General features: G+C 38.2%; 1 protein-coding gene across 1 annotated transcript; it reads left to right on the plus strand.

Annotated features, from left to right (window-relative positions):
* The first annotated feature begins 1,247 nt into the window (after positions 1–1,247).
* On the plus strand, positions 1,248–3,144 carry LOC122610347. Its single transcript, XM_043783342.1, has 5 exons — positions 1,248–1,554; positions 1,652–1,876; positions 2,273–2,446; positions 2,597–2,943; positions 2,995–3,144. Exons 1-5 carry the CDS (start codon positions 1,248–1,250, stop codon positions 3,142–3,144), a joined length of 1,203 nt encoding a protein of 400 aa, XP_043639277.1.
* The last annotated feature ends 16,398 nt before the right edge of the window (positions 3,145–19,542 follow it).

Raw genomic sequence — 19,542 nt, forward strand, 5'->3', positions numbered from 1 at the left:
CTCAAAAAGAACCTGAACAAAACCAAGAGGTGAACAGTGATTCAGATGGAGCTAGCAAGATCAACACCCAAGCTGCTACTGAGGGCAGAGTTACCCGAAGCAAAGGTTGTTTGTTCAAGACCTTTACTCAGTGCAAACCCCCAGTCTACACAGGGGAGAAAGGTGCTGCAGAACTATTGATGTGGTTTGAGAACATGGAAGAAGCCCTGTACCACACAGAGACCACTGAAGACAAGATGGTGGAGCATGCGACCAGCCAATTTGACGGAGCTGCTAGGTCTTGGTGGACTGGCATCGTCACTACTGTTGGCAGGAAGACTGCTTATGCTCACTCTTGGGAAGAACTTCAGAAGATGATGAGAGCTGAGTTTTGTACTAAAGATGCATTGCAGAAGTTAGAACAAGAATTTTAGGATTTGAAGCTGGAGGGTTTGGAGATTGAGAAGTACATTTTGAGGTTTAATGAGCTTGCCAGACTTGTACCACATTTGGCTTCTACTGAGGAGAAGAAGATTGATCGTTTTATCTGGGGCTTGATTCCTGAGATCCGCCGTGACCTCATCAGCAAAGGCCCCAAGACCATGTCAAGAGCCACTGTACTGGCTAAGACCTTGACCAAAGATATCATCAGATCTGGAGGATTGGCTGAGAATGTTGAAAAGGGGAAGAGAAAGGCTGAAGAGGTGGTTGAGAAGAAAGTTGAGCCCCCAAGTAAGAATGGGAAGATCTTGAAGAACTATGCTGTGACCGCAGTGCCTGAACCGACTAGATACTCTGGAGCTTATCCTAAGTGTAACCTTTGTAACCTTCATCACACTGGTGTTTGTTCTGTCTGCTATAAGTGCCAAGGTGTTGGGCACATGGCAAAGTATTGTAATGCTGTCTCAGCGAACTTGATTAGAACCAACCCACCGCCAGTGAACAGAAATCCACCTATGAGAAATGCAAGACCTCTACTACCACCTGTTGTTCCAGTTCAAAGAAATCAGAACCAGATCCAGAACGCTAAAGTTCAGCGTGTTGCTTATCCACGCGGGCCAAGAAACTAGAACCAGAACCATTAGCAACAGCAAAACCAACAAGGCGCTGCTAACGCCCGTGTTTTTGCTCTGAACGCTGAGGAAGCTCGTCAGAACCCTCGGGTTGTGACATGTACTTTTCTTCTGAACGATCATTATGCTTCCGTACTATTTGACTCCGGTGCTGAACGTAGCTTTGTTGCATTAGACTTTAAAGCTAAGACTGACATGAAAACTGGCAAACTAAATGATAAGTATGTGGTAGAGTACGCAAATGCCCATAAGTACGGCACTAATGAAATTGCTTTAGACTGTCCTTTGATCTTAGTAGACAAGAACTTTATGATTGACCTAATCCCTGTCGAGATTAGTAGCTTTGACGTTATCGTGGGAATGGATTGGCTATCCAAACACCACGCGACTATTTGTTGTCACGAGAAATTAGTTCATATACCGCTTCAGAACAGCGAGATCTTGATCGTACAAGGCGATAAGTCCACGAACGAACATAAAATCGTCACAGCCATGAAGTTCCGTAAGTACTTAGACAAGAAAGAGCATCTTGTGTACCTAGCTCATAAGTGCTAAAGAACTAAAAGTTCAAGACATCCCCATTGTTCGGGACTTCCCAGATGTCTTCCCTGACGACTTACCAGGTATCCCACTTGTTAGACAAGTCGAGTTCAATATTGATCTTGTTCCCGGTGTAGCACCAGTCGCTAAAGCACCATATCGTTTAGCTCCTCCTGAAATGCAAGAACTGTCCAATCAATTACAAGAACTTTTGAGCAAAGGCTTTATTCGTCCTAGTTCATCCCCTTGGGGAGCACCGATCTTGTTTGTTAAAAAGAAAGATGGTTCCATGAGAATGTGCATAGACTATCGTGAACTGAATAAACTAACCGTTAAGAACCGGTATCCTCTACCTCGCATAGACGATCTGTTTGATCAATTGCAAGGTGCCTCGTACTTTTCTAAGATCGATCTATGTTCGGGTTATCACCAGATTCGTGTTCAAGATGGTGACGTCCCAAAGACAGCTTTTCGTACTCGTTATGGTCATTACGAATTTCTCGTTATGCCATTTGGTCTAACTAATGCTCCAGCAATCTTTATGGACTTAATGAATCGTGTCTGTCGTCCGTTCTTAGACAAATTTGTGATTGTGTTCATTGACGACATACTCGTGTACTCTCGGAACAAGACTGATCATGAGCAACATTTACGTTCTATTCTCTAACTTCTTCGAGAAGAAGAGTTGTACGCTAAGTTCTCTAAGTGCGAGTTCTGGCTTCGCCAAGTACAGTTCCTCGGCCACGTCGTAAATGATCAAGGCATTCATGTCGACCCGGCCAAGATTGAAGCCATTAAGAAGTGGGAGGCCCCGAAAGCTGCTACTGAAGTTCGTAGTTTTCTCGGATTAGCTGGTTATTATCGTCGTTTTATCGAGAACTTTTCTAAGATCGCACTACCGTTGACTCAACTGACTTAAAAGACCAAAGACTTTATTTGGGGTGAACAACAAGAACGAGCGTTCCAAACCCTAAAGGATCGACTATGTAAAACACCTGTTCTAGCTTTCCAAGAAGGCACCGAAGACTTTGTCGTGTACTGTGACGCTTCACATCAAGGTTTAGGCTGTGTACTGATGCAAAGAGGCAAAGTGATCGCCTACGCATCCAGACAACTCAAAGTGCATGAAGAGAACTATACCACCCACGATTTAGAACTTGGAGCACTTGTTTTTGCCTTGAAGATTTGGAGGCACTATTTGTACGGAACTAAATGTACTATCTTTACCGATCATAAGAGCTTGCAACATGTGTACAATCAAAAAGAGTTGAACATGAGACAAAGGCATTGGGTGGAACTGCTAAGTGATTACGATTGTGAAATCAAATACCATCCTGGAAAGGCGAATGTGGTAGCTGACGCCCTGAGCAGAAAATAACGAGTCAAAATCTTATCCATTAAGGAGGCAGATCGTACAAACTTAAGACAACTTGTGATCGAAGGCCAAGAGATCGGCTTGAGATCAAAAGACAGCATAAAAGCAGAGCGGTTAGGCCCAATTGCTCAAGAACTTGAAGTTGATGATGAAGGAGTCAGGAAGTTCAAGAACTGAGTTTGGATCCCTGCAGTCAATGGTGTTCGGGAGATCATCATGCAGGAAGCTCACAGTTCAAAGTACTCGATTCATCCGGGCGTAGACAAGATGTACAAGAACTTGAAACTAGACTACTGGTGGCCTGGGATGAAGAGAGAGATCTTTGAGTACGTCAGCAGATGTCTAACATGTTCTAAAGTCAAGATCGAACATCAGAAAGCTTCCGGTTTGTTGAAACAATTAGAAGTCACGGTGTGGAAGTGGGAGGATATTACCATGGATTTCATTATGAAGCTACCTCGTACAAAGAACAACCAAAACTCTATTTGGGTTATTGTAGACAGACTGACGAAATCAGCTCGTTTCCTTCCAATTCGTGATGACTACTCACTAGAGAGACTCGCTGAGATTTATATAGATGATATTGTGGCCAAGTACAGTGTCCCTTTATCGATTGTGTCCGATCGAGATCCACGCTTTACGTCCGACTTTTGGCAGTCACTTCAAGAAGCGTTAGGTACTAGACTTAACTTGAGCATCGCTTATCACCCACAAACGGACGGGCAAAGCGAATGTACTATTCAGACTTTGGAGGACATGCTCCGTTCTTGTGCATTAGAGTTCAGAGGAAGTTGGGATAAACATCTTCTGTTGATCGAGTTCTCGTACAATAACAACTATCACACTAGTATTCAGTGTGCACCGTTCGAGGCCTTATACGGTCGTAAGTGCAGATCACCACTTTGCTGGCTAGACGCCGGTGAAAGAAGCTGGATGAAGCTCCCAGTCGTACAGTTCACTATAGACAAAATAGCTGTTATCAAAGAAAAGCTTAAAGCTGCTCAAGACAGACAAAAGTCCTATGCAGACAAACGCCGTAAGCCTCTAGAGTTCGAGGTAGGCGATAAAGTTCTATTAAAAGTTTCCCCATGGAAAGGTACTGCCCGGTTCGGCAAGAGAGGCAAGTTGGCGCCTCGGTACATTGGACCTTATAAGATCATTAAACGTGTGGGGCTAGTAGAGTACAAGCTGGAACTACCGTTAGAGCTTGGCAACGTTCATGACACATTTCACGTGTCCAATCTTAAAAAGTGCATGGCTGACAACCCGACCGTCATTCCTGTTAAGGATGTTCATATTGACGAAGGGCTCGAGTTCACTGAAGAACCCATCGAGATCATTGATTGGGATGCTAAACAGACTAGACAGAGCAGAGTACCACTAGTTCGTGTACGTTGGAGTGCTAGACACTGGTATAATGATACCTGGGAACGCGAGGACATCATTAAGAAGAAGTACTCTCATCTTTTTGATCGGCAAGACTCTTAATTTCGAGGACGAAATCCTCCAAGTGGGGGAGAATGTAACAATCGTCTTAGAATGTTCTAAAATAAGTTCTTTGAAACGTACTTTCACCACTAGAACGGCTAGACAGTTCAAATTATTTAAGTTCTCGACGTACTTTAGACCTAAATTATGTGCTTATATGAAGGTCAATTTGATCTTAAATCTTGATTTATATGACGAGTTCATGACTAAGTACAATGAAATATTAAAGTTCGGTTCATAAACGTTCATGTTCATAAAAGTTCTAGACCAAAATGTTCGCAAATGGTCCTTGCATTAATTGAGTTCATTTAATATGGGAAAGGTATATAAAGAAAAGGATGAGAAACCTAGAGAGAGGAACAACCATATTTCATCTCTTTCTTCTTTCTTCTTTCTCACTCTAGAAACACATAGTGCAGCCAAATTTTCACATACAAAATTCATCTTTTGATTTTGGATAGTTAAACCAAAATCATTTGTACTTTTAGCATCCTTGTGATAGTCAAAACATATTTCCGGAATCAAATCTCAGGTAACAACAACAAATTATGAGTTTTTGATCAAATTAAAAGTGTACTTTTCCAAGTTCATGTTCTTGATGATTTGGTCAAATTTTGATATGAAATCGTGTTAATGATTAATGGGTTTGTGTCTAAATGTGTTTAATAACATTTATGTGAACAAATTTGGGTCATAACATGCTTTAATCTACAAAAGCCATTTTTGAAAGTAAAGGAAAACTTGTTCTTGATGTGCCATGGCTTTTTCATGTTATAGATGGTCTTGAAATCGTTAAAAGTGTTAATGGTTAATGTTATTATGCACATATGTACTAGTTCTATGTTTTAGCAAGTCCCGGAATCGATCTAGATCTTCATGTTATAATTCTGTTCTTGTTCAGCTCGTGGGGAACCTAGGACGGTCTTGAAATGGGACGATCTTGTCCCAAGATCGTCCTGGGCAGCTCACTTGGTTCCTAGTTCTTGCTCGTTCGATCTTGTGTGGTGTTGTGGTGTTGTTGGTACGTTTAATGGGTAACTGATCCTTTGGATTGGTTTAGCTCAAACAATTGTTCAATCAATCGATCATGTGCCTTGTTCTTGTTCATTGAAATCATTGGGACGATCTTGTTCATGTCCATTAGGACGATCTTGAAGTATTGTACACCAAAAAGGATCTTGACTAAACTAAGACACTAAGACGATCATGAATATAGACTTGTGAAACGATCTTAGCATTTTACCTGAAACGATCTTGAACAAGGGTTAACTAGGACAACCTTGTACTTCATGAGTGGGACAATCTTGAACTATAAAAGCCCTAGGACGATCCTGAAATGGTCTAGAGAAATGATCTTGTGCTAGAAACCCTAGGACGACTTTGTGCACTCATAACACAACATGTACTTGTTCTATAACATACCACACTTGATCATTGATCATCAATTCAGTTCATAACATCATTATCACTCGATTAATCACATTAAAGGCTACTTATTAACATCGAGCTAGTTCATGAGTCGATCTAAATCAACGTACAAAGTGAAAACCCTAATTGAGTACACATAAGACATGTTCTATCTTGATTACTAAAGTACGAGTTCTATGAACAACTAAATTGAGTTCTTAAGGCTAAAGATCATTAATAAAGGCATGTGCAACTCATTAAAACGATAAGTACTTATGTGTGAGTTCAAAGACGTTCAGTTCGAGTCCAGTTCATGTACTTAAAGTTCAATTAAACTCTTTTGAGTCAAAACGTTAAAAGATCTTCAAAGGACCAAATCATCAGTTCATCAAGGACATTTCAGTGATTAATTAATCACATGAACTAATATATGTACTTATCTATGATCAATATGTACTTAGGCTTTCATCAAGACGTGCTTAGATTGAGATAGATATAACTTATCTATCTTTGTGCTTGTTTTCTGTGCTAATACTACTTGTGCTTGTACCAGATCACTGTGAGTTCAATCCCCCTTTCGTACATTTTGTTCAAAGTTCTGTATCAGGGACTGAAAAGCATGAAAACTATTTTCGTACTTGTACATATGTTCTTGAACTATTTTACGTACTATATTATGAGCTTGATCTTGAACTACTTATGAAATGTTTCTTAAACTGTTTAAAGAAGTATTTAAGTCTTGAATGGGCAGGATCTTAAATACATTTATACTACCGTACTTGATCTTTATTATGTCCTAGTTCGTACATGTACTTGTTGAGTTCTTGTTCACTGCTATCAAATTCATATCCCACAGTTCAGGGAATGAACCCTAGGTAATTATGGACAGCGCTGTTTAGGGTAGGCCCACCCTCATTTTCCACAGTTCAGGAGGATGCATATTACTTGTTCTTGTTCATGTCATTGTTCTGACATAGATCTTATTTGACGTACTTGAGCTATATGAGCACATTACTACATTACAGTGCAGTTCTGGCCAATCGGGTTAGCAGTGACAACTTATATCCAAAGTTCATCATATGTTCTTGTTCTGTTCACATTATTATAAAGTACATACGTTCAAAGTGCAGATCTTGACCTAGTTCATATTATTATAATGTACCTAAGTTCAAAGTGCAGATCTTGATCTAGTTCTTATTATTATTACAAAGTACTTTATTCCAACGTACAAAACTTATGATCTTGTTCTTATTATACATATATACGTATATGTAAACTAAACGTACTTTATGTGAATCTCACCAACTACTTTTGTAGTTGACCTTTTGAACTTACATGTTTTTCAGGCTAGGCTGAGTAGATCTTGTTAGCATAGGAGTCTTCCTTTCTAAGCTCATCCTTTTGGCGATTGTTCGAGCGTACAAGTTCAGGAGCTATGAAGACCTTCGTTGCTACTTCAGTTCAAGTTCTATTCTTAAAAGACAATTGTTCTGTCTTCCAGATATTGACTATTCTAAGTTCATTTATGTTCTGTAATAACAATCGTACTTCTGTTCTTTGTCAATGTCAATGGCTGTGTTGGAACTTGTACTGTGTGCAAATGTGCTTATCTGTGCATCCCGTATATTTCGCTTTAGCGGGGTGTTACAGACTGCTTTATTCATAAGCCATAAAATTTCCATAATAATAATAATATTATATTGAATAAAAGCTTTTACATAAGTTGGATGGGAGTCTAGACACTAATTATGCTCCCACCCCTTTTTGGATGCAAAAACATAATCTATGAAAGATAAATCTACCGCTCCTAGCATTATTAGAATGACTACTAGAAATAGACTTAATGCGTGAGAGTGTGTCCAAAACATCCTTGTCGAATTCCCCGAGCGTAGAGAAAGCGAATGGTATGAACTTGTGTCCGTTCTCCTCACATTTAGATGCGTACTTCCTCTTTTTCTTCTCCACGGCATTGTGCAAGGCTACTCCGGGTGCCAAGGAAGTGACCCCCATACCAGCAAAAGGAGAAATGCATGTCACATCTAAACATGCATCTTTACCTTGGACCCAATTAAACAGTAGAAGGTCAGCGGGGCGTAGATCTTTGCCATTATCTGAGAAAAACCCCATTGGAGCTTCCTTACGCACCATAATACCCACCTTCGAACACATGTCAACAAGAATATCACGTACCAAGTTATGTCTGAACTTTACACCTACTTCACTAGAACAGTGGACCGCATGATCTCCCCATTTGTCCATCCGATGCACATTGCAACTCGGGCATATATTACCTTCAGAGAACATCGGTATCGAAAGCCTGTATTTCAAGACACAACGAAACTGACGATGGTTCATCCTCTGCCCCAAGCCGTCAATAGGTATGGTGAATAAAAAATCCTGAGCATGTGAGGCGCGAATGTTGCTAAGAATAGCTAGCTCGCGAGAACTTAGAGAGTACTTAGAAGCTAGGTCTTTGTCAATGACACCAAATAACACTTTGCCAAGGTCTTCATCATTTGGGGGGCACAAGTGCGTGTGGTGACAGAGATCATGTCACCATTGCATCTAGAGTTGAAAACATCGGAAGCATGCTGAAAAGAAGAACCAAGTGAATCAATACCAGTCTTCACCAATATCTTAGCTTGCAGAGCGCTCGTTTGCAAACGAGAAGCGAGGAAAGCATAATGAATAACGTCCCCGGCTGAAAGGATGACTAGACCACCCAAATTGATCGGGAGAGTGGCTAGACGCCATTGCCAATCACCAAACCCCGACCCTGAAGCTGTAACCACCTTTTCCAATGAGGCGCGTAACGCCTTATCAAAATGAAGTTTGGCCTCTGATAAAAATAAGGGAGAACATGTCCTCAAAGAGTAAGATAGTTTCACAACCCCGACACAATTGCGTAAAAGAAGTAACTCACATTGGGGATCTTGAAGTTTTTAAATTGCCTCCATTAAAGAGATGGTTTTTGAGACCCTTTTCAATGCCAAATCTTGACAAAAACCTCCATCCAAACTAACTGAACTACCAAGAAGCTTGACACCTTTTAACGGGCGTGAAATTTTTATAGGGAAAACCCCCTTTGTTCTACTTCTAGGATCCTCCACGGGCCTGAAAAGTTCAGTCTTGTATACATTGAAATGTAAACCACGAGCTGGTCCATCTGCACTAATGATGTTCAACGCCTTTGCTACCATAAGGGTATCTCCAACAATAGTACCATCATCAAGGTACCAAGCCTGAAGGGCAAGATCGCACGACTGATTAATAGTGTGAACCAAAGGGTGTAATGCAAGGGCAAACAACAATGGACCCAATGGATCCCCTTGTTGAACGCCCTGACAAGACCAAAGAATAGAGTCATCATAATAGAGCCTAGCGGGTCGAGCATAACAAAACTCAACCCAAGGAGCAATGGATGGACATCGCGCCCAAGTCTCCTCAAGTAAAATGCCCCTATCGACAAGATTAAACGCATTCTTAAAATCGACCAAAAGCATAGAAAGTCCAACCTCAGTACCCTTAGACTCAATGAGCCTATTCACAGAATGCAAAACAGCCTCACACCCACCAGAAACACCGACACCAAATTGAAAGTCCTCTAAATAAGTATTCATAGAATTTCCAACAGATACAGCAGCAACCTTAGAAACAAGCCTCCGCCACACCGTACCAACAGCAATAGGACGTATACCACCACCCGGTTTGACCAACGGAGTTAGAGGGGCACTAGCAATATACTCTCCTAACTCGCTTGGGCAATTACCACTAAGGAACAGGTTGACGACCCTAGTAATAGACCCTAACAGGTCATCAGCGACCGCGGAAGCAGCCCCTCCTAAAATATCCATTAACTGTTGTGCTCTGAGCCCATCCCGCCCACATGAAGTCCCTTTGGGAAAGCTGTGGATCCTATTCAACACCATTTCTTTCTCAACAAAAAGGGCATCCCCATCACCCTGAAAAGAAGGCCGAGCGGGGGGTGGGGCATAAGGGTGTTTGGCCTCCAACTCATACAAGGTGTCAGGAGTAGGTGGGGCAACACCAGAAGACGTGAGCACTTTAATAGCAGCGTTAAAGTGCCCATCTCCCAATTTACGCTTACATTGTAGCAAGTTAGCATCACCTTGTTTATTAGATTTCTTAACCCCACTCAAGGTTGGAGTTACTTCAGCCAAACGATCCAATACCAAACCAAGCCTATCTGCTGGAACACTCCATCTAACAATAGCACGAGAAATGCTATCAAACTGACAACGTTCTCTTTCACCAGAACGCCTTTGAGCTCTATTAGTGGGCACAAAAGAGGACAAAACACAACATGGCAAAATTAAAAGTTGCACCCATGCTGCCAAATCCCCCGGTCTCACAAGGACATTGTCAAGTGCACTGCGAAAAAGCTTGGCAAACCCGAGCCTTAACCTAGGAGGAATGCATTTAATAGTACGCAACTTCTTTGAGAAAACACGGCTAAGAAGGTTTATGTCAAAACAAATGGACTCACTATCAACAACAACCTCATTAGAAGCAAGAGTACCCGCCAACTCGTCACTAACAACCATACACATATCGGGTCTAGGAGGCACAGGGATACCACAAATTGCAATTCCATCAAAACAAGGTGCAGGAGCTACCACCCCATCATCATGTTTACAATTCTTACTAAAGGTGTGGGTACAAAAACAGACACCACAAAATTTATTATTGTTATTGTTATTATTATTATTGTTAATTCATAACGTAGTTTAATTTAACAAAATTTAATATAAATTTTTAAGAAAATTATATTGTATGATATTTTCACTAAGTATATCTGGGTATAAAATACAATAACACTTAAATTTTACTAATTGTTTATAGAAAAACAAAATCATGAAATTCTATGTTTGTTTCTCTATATGCAAACAGTTGTAGTGTTACTTTATATTTAACTTTGATTGTAAACGTTATAATCCTCAATAAGATTTGTTCATTTATATATTAACTCTTTTACAATGATAATAATTTATAGAGTTAATTGTAAAAATTGTTCCTTGTGGTTTATACATTTTAGGAAAGGGTTCATTTTCAAGAATTATTACAATTGGAGTTCCTATTTTGAAAATGTTTTGCACAATTTGTCCAATTTTGACAAATCCGTTAAAGGTGGCCGTCAAGTGTGCACGTGTGCATCACGTGCGGGGTATTTATGTACTTTCAACCCCACAGGGACCCCCATTGTTAAAATAGAAAAACTACAAGGACTAATCTTGCAACTAACTCTTATTTATATATAATAAAAGACTATTGGCCTAACCGCTTCTTAACGTTAAAAAATCTTAGTTAACCTAAAAACTAAATTTACATATATCATTATTAAAATTATAAATCAAAAAATATGAAACTAAAAAACTTTTGATTATAAACTGATGCGTAAAGCACGTAAAAACAAAGCACAACGGAATTTAATGATAATTGGGAAATTCTATTTTTGGTATTTTCTGAGTTTTATGATACAAACAAACAAAAACAAGACAAACAAATACAGATAAAGGAAACATTCCAACCCACCACTATGTTTGATATAGATCGAGTCACCACAAATACAGATAAATGAATCAAAGATTTTGGATCTCACCACTATAGTTGATAAAGGACGAACCACCACAATTATAGATAAAGGGATCACTCCAAACTACCAAGATCAAAGATATATAAAGGTAAATGAAAATTTTTGTAAAAAACAGAGGTTGCTCTATTAATTTCATCCAATTCAACAAAAAACTACGTACTTTTATAATGAGAAATACAACCCATATTTATATCCACATAAACTATTTCCTATAAGTTATCAAAATAATAATAAAATAATCTAAAAGTTTTCATGTGCAAAAGACAACCACTAATTTATTAACCAATGGGAAATGGACAGATAAAGCTTATAGAAAGATTCCTTTTGCAAGAAGGCCCACAAACCGTTAGAAATAAAGTGGGCACTAATTCCTTTGTACTCATCGTCTTTGTACAGTTGTCATCCTTCCTTTATTGGACCCCACAAAGCGTGCGTCAAAACACTTTATTATGGTATCTGAAAAAACTGAAATCTGGACTTCCACTGGAGACGTACATCTGGAGCATCCATCTGGAGATTGGAAGTGGTCACTGGAGAGCTTTAGTGGACTGGTGGGCTTCAGTGGAGAACTTCACTGATGGATTTCTGATGATTGTATCTAGAGCTTCTTGCCACTGGAGAAGTGTTATGACTGGTAGCTGAACTGGTTCAACGAATACTTGTCTGAAATGGGCTATCGCTGGCAGAATTAGCATGGCTTGCTCAGATGGCATCAATGGCTCAGAATTCTGCTTTAGCTCAGAAATGGACTTCATCTCAAAATTTAACTTCATTTCATAATCTTTTTTTATCTCAGAAATTCTAGTCAGTTTAGTCGATTTGCTCAACTCACTGGCAACGGTCAGTTCAACGAATCTGGACATTTCTGCATCATAAAGTTCATTATATTAATACTTGTAGAAAACGTTTATAAACTTACAAATTTTAAAAATCGATCACTAAATGACACTTTTTAACTTTTCCATAAAAGAATAAATCTTATTAAATAATTAACTTAAATATAGTTTTAACATTTTTTAGCTTTTCATGATTACTTATTGTTAAATTACTAAAAACATATTTCCACTCAAAATTTTAAAACTTATAGATACTTTAAAATATGAGTAAACTTCAATTCACATAATAACTTATATATACTTTTTAGAATATATCAAAGATTTTGTTTTTGAAGGAAAATATCTATTTACTAGTTTGTTTTCTCATATATTTGTAAATTAAAATTTATAAGTTTTTTTATTTGCATTTATTTAATAAGTTATTTTATTTCAAAAAATGTTGTTGACTTCCTGTGTATTTGACACGAGAATGGATAATTAAAATACCATATATTATTATTCGAACAGATTTGTTTTTTTTTGTTTTTAATAAACATCAAATATCTAACATACAATATTTTATTTATCTAAGTTTATATATTAGCAAAAGTTTATATATAAATCAGTTTTCAAAAATAAAAATATATAAAGTATATCTCCATTATTAAAATTTTTAAAGTATACATAAATTTACTATTAGAGACCTAATCAGCATATAATTATATATTACAATCTTTTGAATTAAATAAAAAAAGATATCAAGGTGTTAGTTATAAGATTGGTCTCTATGGTTTTTTCATTTTAGCAATGTGGGTCCATATCGGGTGGAAAGTACATAAATACCCCCACGTGTGTTGCACACATGCTGGTGTGCACATTTGACAGCCACCTTTAACGGATCTGTCAAAATTAGACCGATTTCGCAAAAAATTCTCAAAATAGGGACCCCCATTGCAATGATTCTCGAAAAAGGACCCCCTTGCTAAAATGTACAAACCACAAGGACTAATCTTGCAGTTAACTCTACTTTGTATTATTTGCATCATGACACTCATTAACCAATTCTAAACATTTTTCTATGTTTATCAAATTACAATATCATGAAACGATAACATGTCACTTATTATATATGTTCGTATTACGTGAAAGAATAATCTAGTTATATATATATATATCCTAGTTATTAATACGATGTGGATATAGGCTATTTAAAATAAATGAAAGTTGCAGCTCGCTGACAAAAACTTAAATTGTTTTTGGGTTTAAATAATTGAATTCATATTTTGCAAACCAAATATCATTTTTTGCTCTGTGTTAGAAAAAAAAATACGAGGTTGACATGCACCCGACCCGCTTTGAAACGCACCCATTTGATCTGCATTCTTGAAATGACCTGCTTAGACACGCACCTGTTTTGACCTGCACCCGTTTTGACCCGTAGCCATTTTGATTCGTTACCAAATTAAACCCACCCGACCTGCTCATTTTACCAGGCCTAGTGTGGGTTGATGTATCATGACATACTTCCCGTTAAAGGACAATCAATTGATGGTTCCAATACACCCAATACACTGTCAACTCAGCGCCACATTAGCAAAATCTCTTTCCAATACATTTCCCTCAATTCACACCCAATGCCCAATACATCCAATACATTACAATACACTCCAACATATTTATTTTTACACTCTTAATTAAATAAAACCACAAATATTTTTTTTAAAAGTAAACGATTAATGTTATATTAAAACTTAAAAATAGCATTTTATTATATAAAAAATATTACAACACATTAAAAAATATTACAATGCATAAAAAAAGAAACTCAAGAATCCTAAAAAAAAAAACATTACAATGCAAAAAAAAAAAAGATCCTACATTATTAAGAACGAGTCATCTACTCGTTGTCTTCATCATTGGACGCTTCAACACAGTCTTTTTACTCGTCCAACACTTTCGCCATCGCCTACTCAATAACTTTCGTTGTCGACGAGTCGGGTTTGATTGACCCGCAAATGATAACGCCGTGTACATGGCATGATTTTTTTCTTCCTCACGAATGGATGTGAGGGCGTCATTTCTTTTATCAATAAGCTTTTGTTTCAAGCTTCCAAGTTCTTCGAGACGCGTAGCCAAGTTGGAGACACTTGAACGAGATGAGGTCGCATCCGACGATCCCGATGTACGTGACGTTTTGCCTTTCGCTTTTGTGGGAAGGGGAGGGATTTCATCCGGACCGAAGAGACCGGTATCGAGTGGCTTATTTTCGTCGAGGTTGATTAGGGCTTGTTCTTCATTTCTAGATTCGATGATGCGGGATAGCCTTATCTTTTTTAGCATGCCATCAACACCACCAAAAGATAGAAACTTTGGTTTATCTTTCAACACATTCCAAGCATCGTACATTTTAAACTGTCAACATATTTCCAAATTGTATGCCCGCCTAGCTTGTTCCATGACTTATGCGTCATCTTCACCACTACGTCGGTCACTATCATAATTGTTCCAAAAGCGTTAAACTTTTCGACTTGCTCTTTAATGAGACAATATTTATCAGTGATTTGATCGGGTCGACACTTGATTGTAGCTGCTGCATTGTAGCTTTCGGAAACCTTGTTCCAAAAGTGGTCACTTGTTTATGAGATGCCGACTGGTGGATCTTCATATACATCGAGCCAACATTTGGTTAAAAGTTTTTTTTCCATCCCGGGCCATGGAACTTTCGGTTCTTTGATTCCTTTTTCAACCGTCGACTTTTTTCCTTTTGCTTTCGACTTACCTCTGGCACTAGTTTCAACTTCTATGGTGGCTACGGGTTCGGTTTGGGGTTGTGGATCAGGGACGGGTATGGGTACGAGTACGGGTAGGGGTACGAGTTGGGTATTTGTACAAAAGTGCCAACAATTCGATATTAGCGATATTTAACGTAAAAAAACGGTAATGGAGGGGACCCTAATCCCCACATGATTTGGGCACTCTGAAGGATCGAACCCGCGTATATAATATTCACATTTGGGTCTAGGATTCATTGGTAATGGGTACCTTAAAGGAATTACTTTTTGTGCCAAGCGAGGATCGAACCTGAGACCTTAAGGTCATTAAGTGATTGTCTTACCATTAGGCTAACTCCTTGTTGGTAAAGCGATATTTAACGTATTTAAATAATACGTATCATTTGAGTATAAATAAGTCGACAAATATTTCATTGCATAACATATAGTTCTACAATCATAGAGAAAAGCATAGTAAGGTTTCACAGAAACACTTACAACCATGACGATTTTACGAGATTTAAGATCAAAATTAGGACGTGATGAAGATCACTGATGACTATTGCTTAAATATAGAAAGAACTTGGACTTGAAATCTTGATAAAAAAAAAGTGTAATAACCCAGCCTTAACTCAACATTATAACAGCTCCAAACATTACTTGAGAATTTCCTTATGCTTTAAAAATTAAAGGGCCTTCTTTTTACTTAGAACTTTCAAGAGTCCAAGATTAAGATTATTATCATGGGTGGGGGGTGGGGGGGGTGAGTATAGAGTTGTGGAATGCCCAATGGAGGGAGAAAAAATTGTGGGAGATGCAAGTTTAAATGTGGTTTGAGCTTGCTATTTGTTTGATCAAATAATCGCATTATGGCTCAACCGAAGGTGTGAGTAGGGTCGTGGGTGTTTTGTTGGCGATTCCCTCCCGGACGAAGGGTCGAAGACCGCTTTACGCCTATTGCTTATTGATCCTAAGCCGTTATATGTGACTTGGGTTTTAAGGGTTTTATCGAGGGTTTATTCGGAGGTCGAATAAACGATGGTGATTGAGGGTTTTAGTGTATTGCGTATATGATGATATGACGTATGGCTTCTACCCTCTATATATAGAGGGTAGAGGGTAGAAACTAGGAGAGGATGGTAAGAGAATTAGGGTAAATCTCTTCCCCCCTTATGAATATCTTATTTCATTCTTGAGTAGATTGATGGTAATCTTGTTACGAAACGTGTCCGATATATTCGAAGCCATATATATGTTATTAAGATCGGATAATCATAGAAAGTATCTATACCCGATCTTCTTAATGTATTTTGGTTTAGAAATGGGTATTTGTTACCACGGGAGTTCTGGAGTGACTGTACTGGACAGAAGTCGAGCTCCGTTCTAGGTAAGTAATTTTACCTGTACAAAAGTGCCTTCGTATCTGCTTCGGATACGGAACTAGAGCTCCGTATTGGGTATCTCATCAAGCCCCCCAGTCTGATGGGAGGTTCTATCTGTAGAAAATCGCATTAGACTTTAAAAAATAAAAATAAATAAAAACATACCTGCATAACCTGGGGTTCGAGAGCTATGTTTAAGATGCTTTGTTCTTTTTTTGGAGCACTTTGTTTGGCTAAAGTCGTAATTTCATCATTGCGTGTATATATCCCATCAAGAGTTTATTTCTTCTTCGTGTATCTCTTGACAATGAGTTTGTTCGTCAAGTTCACAGATCCCTGTTGGTGCATGTTTCTCTGTGACAAACGCATTCTAGATGTGTTACATATATTTTTATATATTTAAGTATTGTAATTTATCTTGTAATTACCGTTTGTCAATAATATTACCTTGGCATATATTGTTGATCATATTGGGATCCATTTATGTTTATATGTTCGTTTATTATTTGTATTTTGCAGGTTCTAGACAAAACATGTAAAGAGTCATTAAGTTAATTGTGTTTCTTCGTATTAACAGCTGGAGAAACATTATCTTAAATATATATTTCCAATTGGTAATATTGACGACGTTTGTTTCTGCGTATCCACTACAGTAGAAAACTGTAAGTCCCAACTCAAGAGATGGTACTAACTAAAGATACCTCTATGTCGATGGTGAGATACTTTACAATACACACACTGTATCTGGACGTGACCAGTTACAGTGTGTAATATACCAAGTAATCTGAAAGTTACTTTTTAAGGTAACAATGTAAATAAGTAAACACAATGCAATAAAGTAAAGTGCTTGTAAAGTATATTGGTGAGACAATATGTAATTTTCAAGTGTATTTTATTTATTGATGTTTAAATAAAATACAAGGTTGTTGCGGAACCAAGATAATACACGAATGTAAATATCCTAACAACCTATGAAATACAATTGATCTATACTTGGAAATTCTCTTCTTCAATCAAAATATTTAGATTTGTAAAATGTTTATTTTTGCGATTGAGAGAATATTGCACAAGGTAACCAAGAATATTGCAAAGTCTGAATATGCAAAGTTGTTTCTTGGTTGTGCAAAGGCCTCTATTTATAGGCAAAGTTGGTATTGGGATTCCAATTTTGTCGCCTAAATATGGTTACTAGCATTTAAGGATTCAATTTGAAATCCTTTGAAAATGCTGGATAAAGTATAGACATAGAGTCACTTTATCAACCTACTTTATGCACTTTTGTATTTAAATCAAAGACAATTGAGAATGTCAGGATAAAGGTGCGTAAAGTAAAAAGGTCTTCCTCGTAATCAGTGTAAAACTTTGTAAGTACTTTACACTGATACTCTTCAGTCTTGATCTGGGTAGAAAGTCAACTGGGCTTCGCTGCCATTGACATTCTTCTTCTTCCACTTGAGGTCTTCAACTTTAACTGGAATGTCTTCAGATGTATTGGTTAGATCTTCAACCAGAGGAAGTCGTCAATTGCATAACCTGTACATTGCAACTGGACTTCTATATATCTGGACAAATCTTCTGGTCTCCAGATGTAACTGGAGACTGGCCAATTTTCAGCAAAACTGGTCCTAACATATTCCCCCTATTTATCCTGAAATATTACCAAGTCTTTTAAAGGTCTTGTATCTATACAAGTATGAACTTGAAGGACTTGTTTGATTAAACCTAACTAATTTTTCAAGGCATTTTTATAGATCGTCAAATGCCTTGGGTTTTACTTTTAAGTTTGTTAGTTCTAATTTGTCATCCATCTTGTGGTTACAATTTGGCAACTTGTATATAAATGAATGAAATTACAACATTTACAAGAAAGTAAATGAAAATACAAGTAGATAACTTGAAGAAGAACTTAATCAGATGGCCCTTCGCCAGTTCTTCTTCTCTTTGCAACTGAAGAAATAGGTTGTTTATCTTCTGCATCAAAGTTCAGCTTTCTTTGAAATTGATGAGACTTTGAAGCACAAAAATCCAACCCCTTTCGAACTTGTTCTTCAATTGCTTACCTTCCAAAAGACTCAGCATCTCCAGATGCTCTGCATGGCCATACTGGTGAATGTCTCGATCTTCAGTGTAGACCATTGGTCCATTAGAATACTTAACACCAACATAAAAATGTTTGGTTCCAGGCTTGATCGTTACTTGCACTTCAATAATCTTGCCTGGATATTGTCTTTGCTGTTGTACTCCGGCCAGATACTCTCTTGCTTCAGTTTCATTTGCCAGTTTCAACTGGCTGGTGCTCAGTTTTTGTACAGCAGTTTTGATATCTTCAGTTGTAGCTTCAGTTGGTTGCACCCAGGTCCTTAGGTCTGCATCCCTGGACAGTGGCTTTGTTCTTCCTTTGGACCTAGGTGGATTAAGTAACCTTTTCACCACTTTATTATCATTCTCGATCCTTCTCTGGATCCCACCTGTTCTATTCTCCTTGGCCTTCTCCACTGATATATTCACTTTCTTAGCATCAAACTCGGCTTCATTGTCAGGGATAGTGTTTGTCCAGTTCTATTGCAAGCAACTCATTTAAAATGCCCACTATCCTGACATCATTTTTTGCCTTCATGTATTGTCCTGTTGACAAGCCCAACAATTTGGCATCACTAACATCCAGTGACTTTAATCTTTCAAGTTGTGACCTAGCAACTGACTGGTTAGCTTGTCTTTGTTTCTTTCTTTCTTTAATTTCATTACCAATCCTTGTCAATCTTTTACTTTCACTTTCAGTTACTGGAGGAAGCATGTCACAATTGCCAGTTTCTAATAAAGGTATATCAGTGGAGATCTGCAAAGATTCATCAGTTGCAATCTTTTTGCCCTTATCAACATTCCCCCTATCACTAACATCCCCAAATTCTTCAATCACTTGTTGACTGGCATCAGTACTAGCAACAACAACCTGCCTTTCCACCAGTGGCATTGTACCTACACCAGGCAACTTTGGTGCAAGGACAGTCCTTTCCCCATTGGCAGCATCTAGACTTGCCCGTACAGCTTCCCAGTCTGCATTATGGAAGGGCAATCAGTCAAGAGGCTGCCACGATTGC

Source organism: Erigeron canadensis, chromosome 8 (genome assembly GCF_010389155.1).
Source record: "Erigeron canadensis isolate Cc75 chromosome 8, C_canadensis_v1, whole genome shotgun sequence".
Lineage (NCBI taxonomy): Eukaryota > Viridiplantae > Streptophyta > Magnoliopsida > Asterales > Asteraceae > Erigeron > Erigeron canadensis.

Bases quoted from the DNA above. Each gene is read 5' to 3' on its own strand.
- LOC122610347 (XM_043783342.1), top strand. From the start codon at position 1,248: ATGAAAACTGGCAAACTAAATGATAAGTATGTGGTAGAGTACGCAAAT. The intron at 1,877-2,272 runs GTTCCATGAGAA...TTCTTCGAGAAG, and splicing joins GTTTGTTAAAAAGAAAGATG to AAGAGTTGTACGCTAAGTTC. The intron at 2,944-2,994 runs GTAGCTGACGCC...TTATCCATTAAG, and splicing joins ATCCTGGAAAGGCGAATGTG to GAGGCAGATCGTACAAACTT.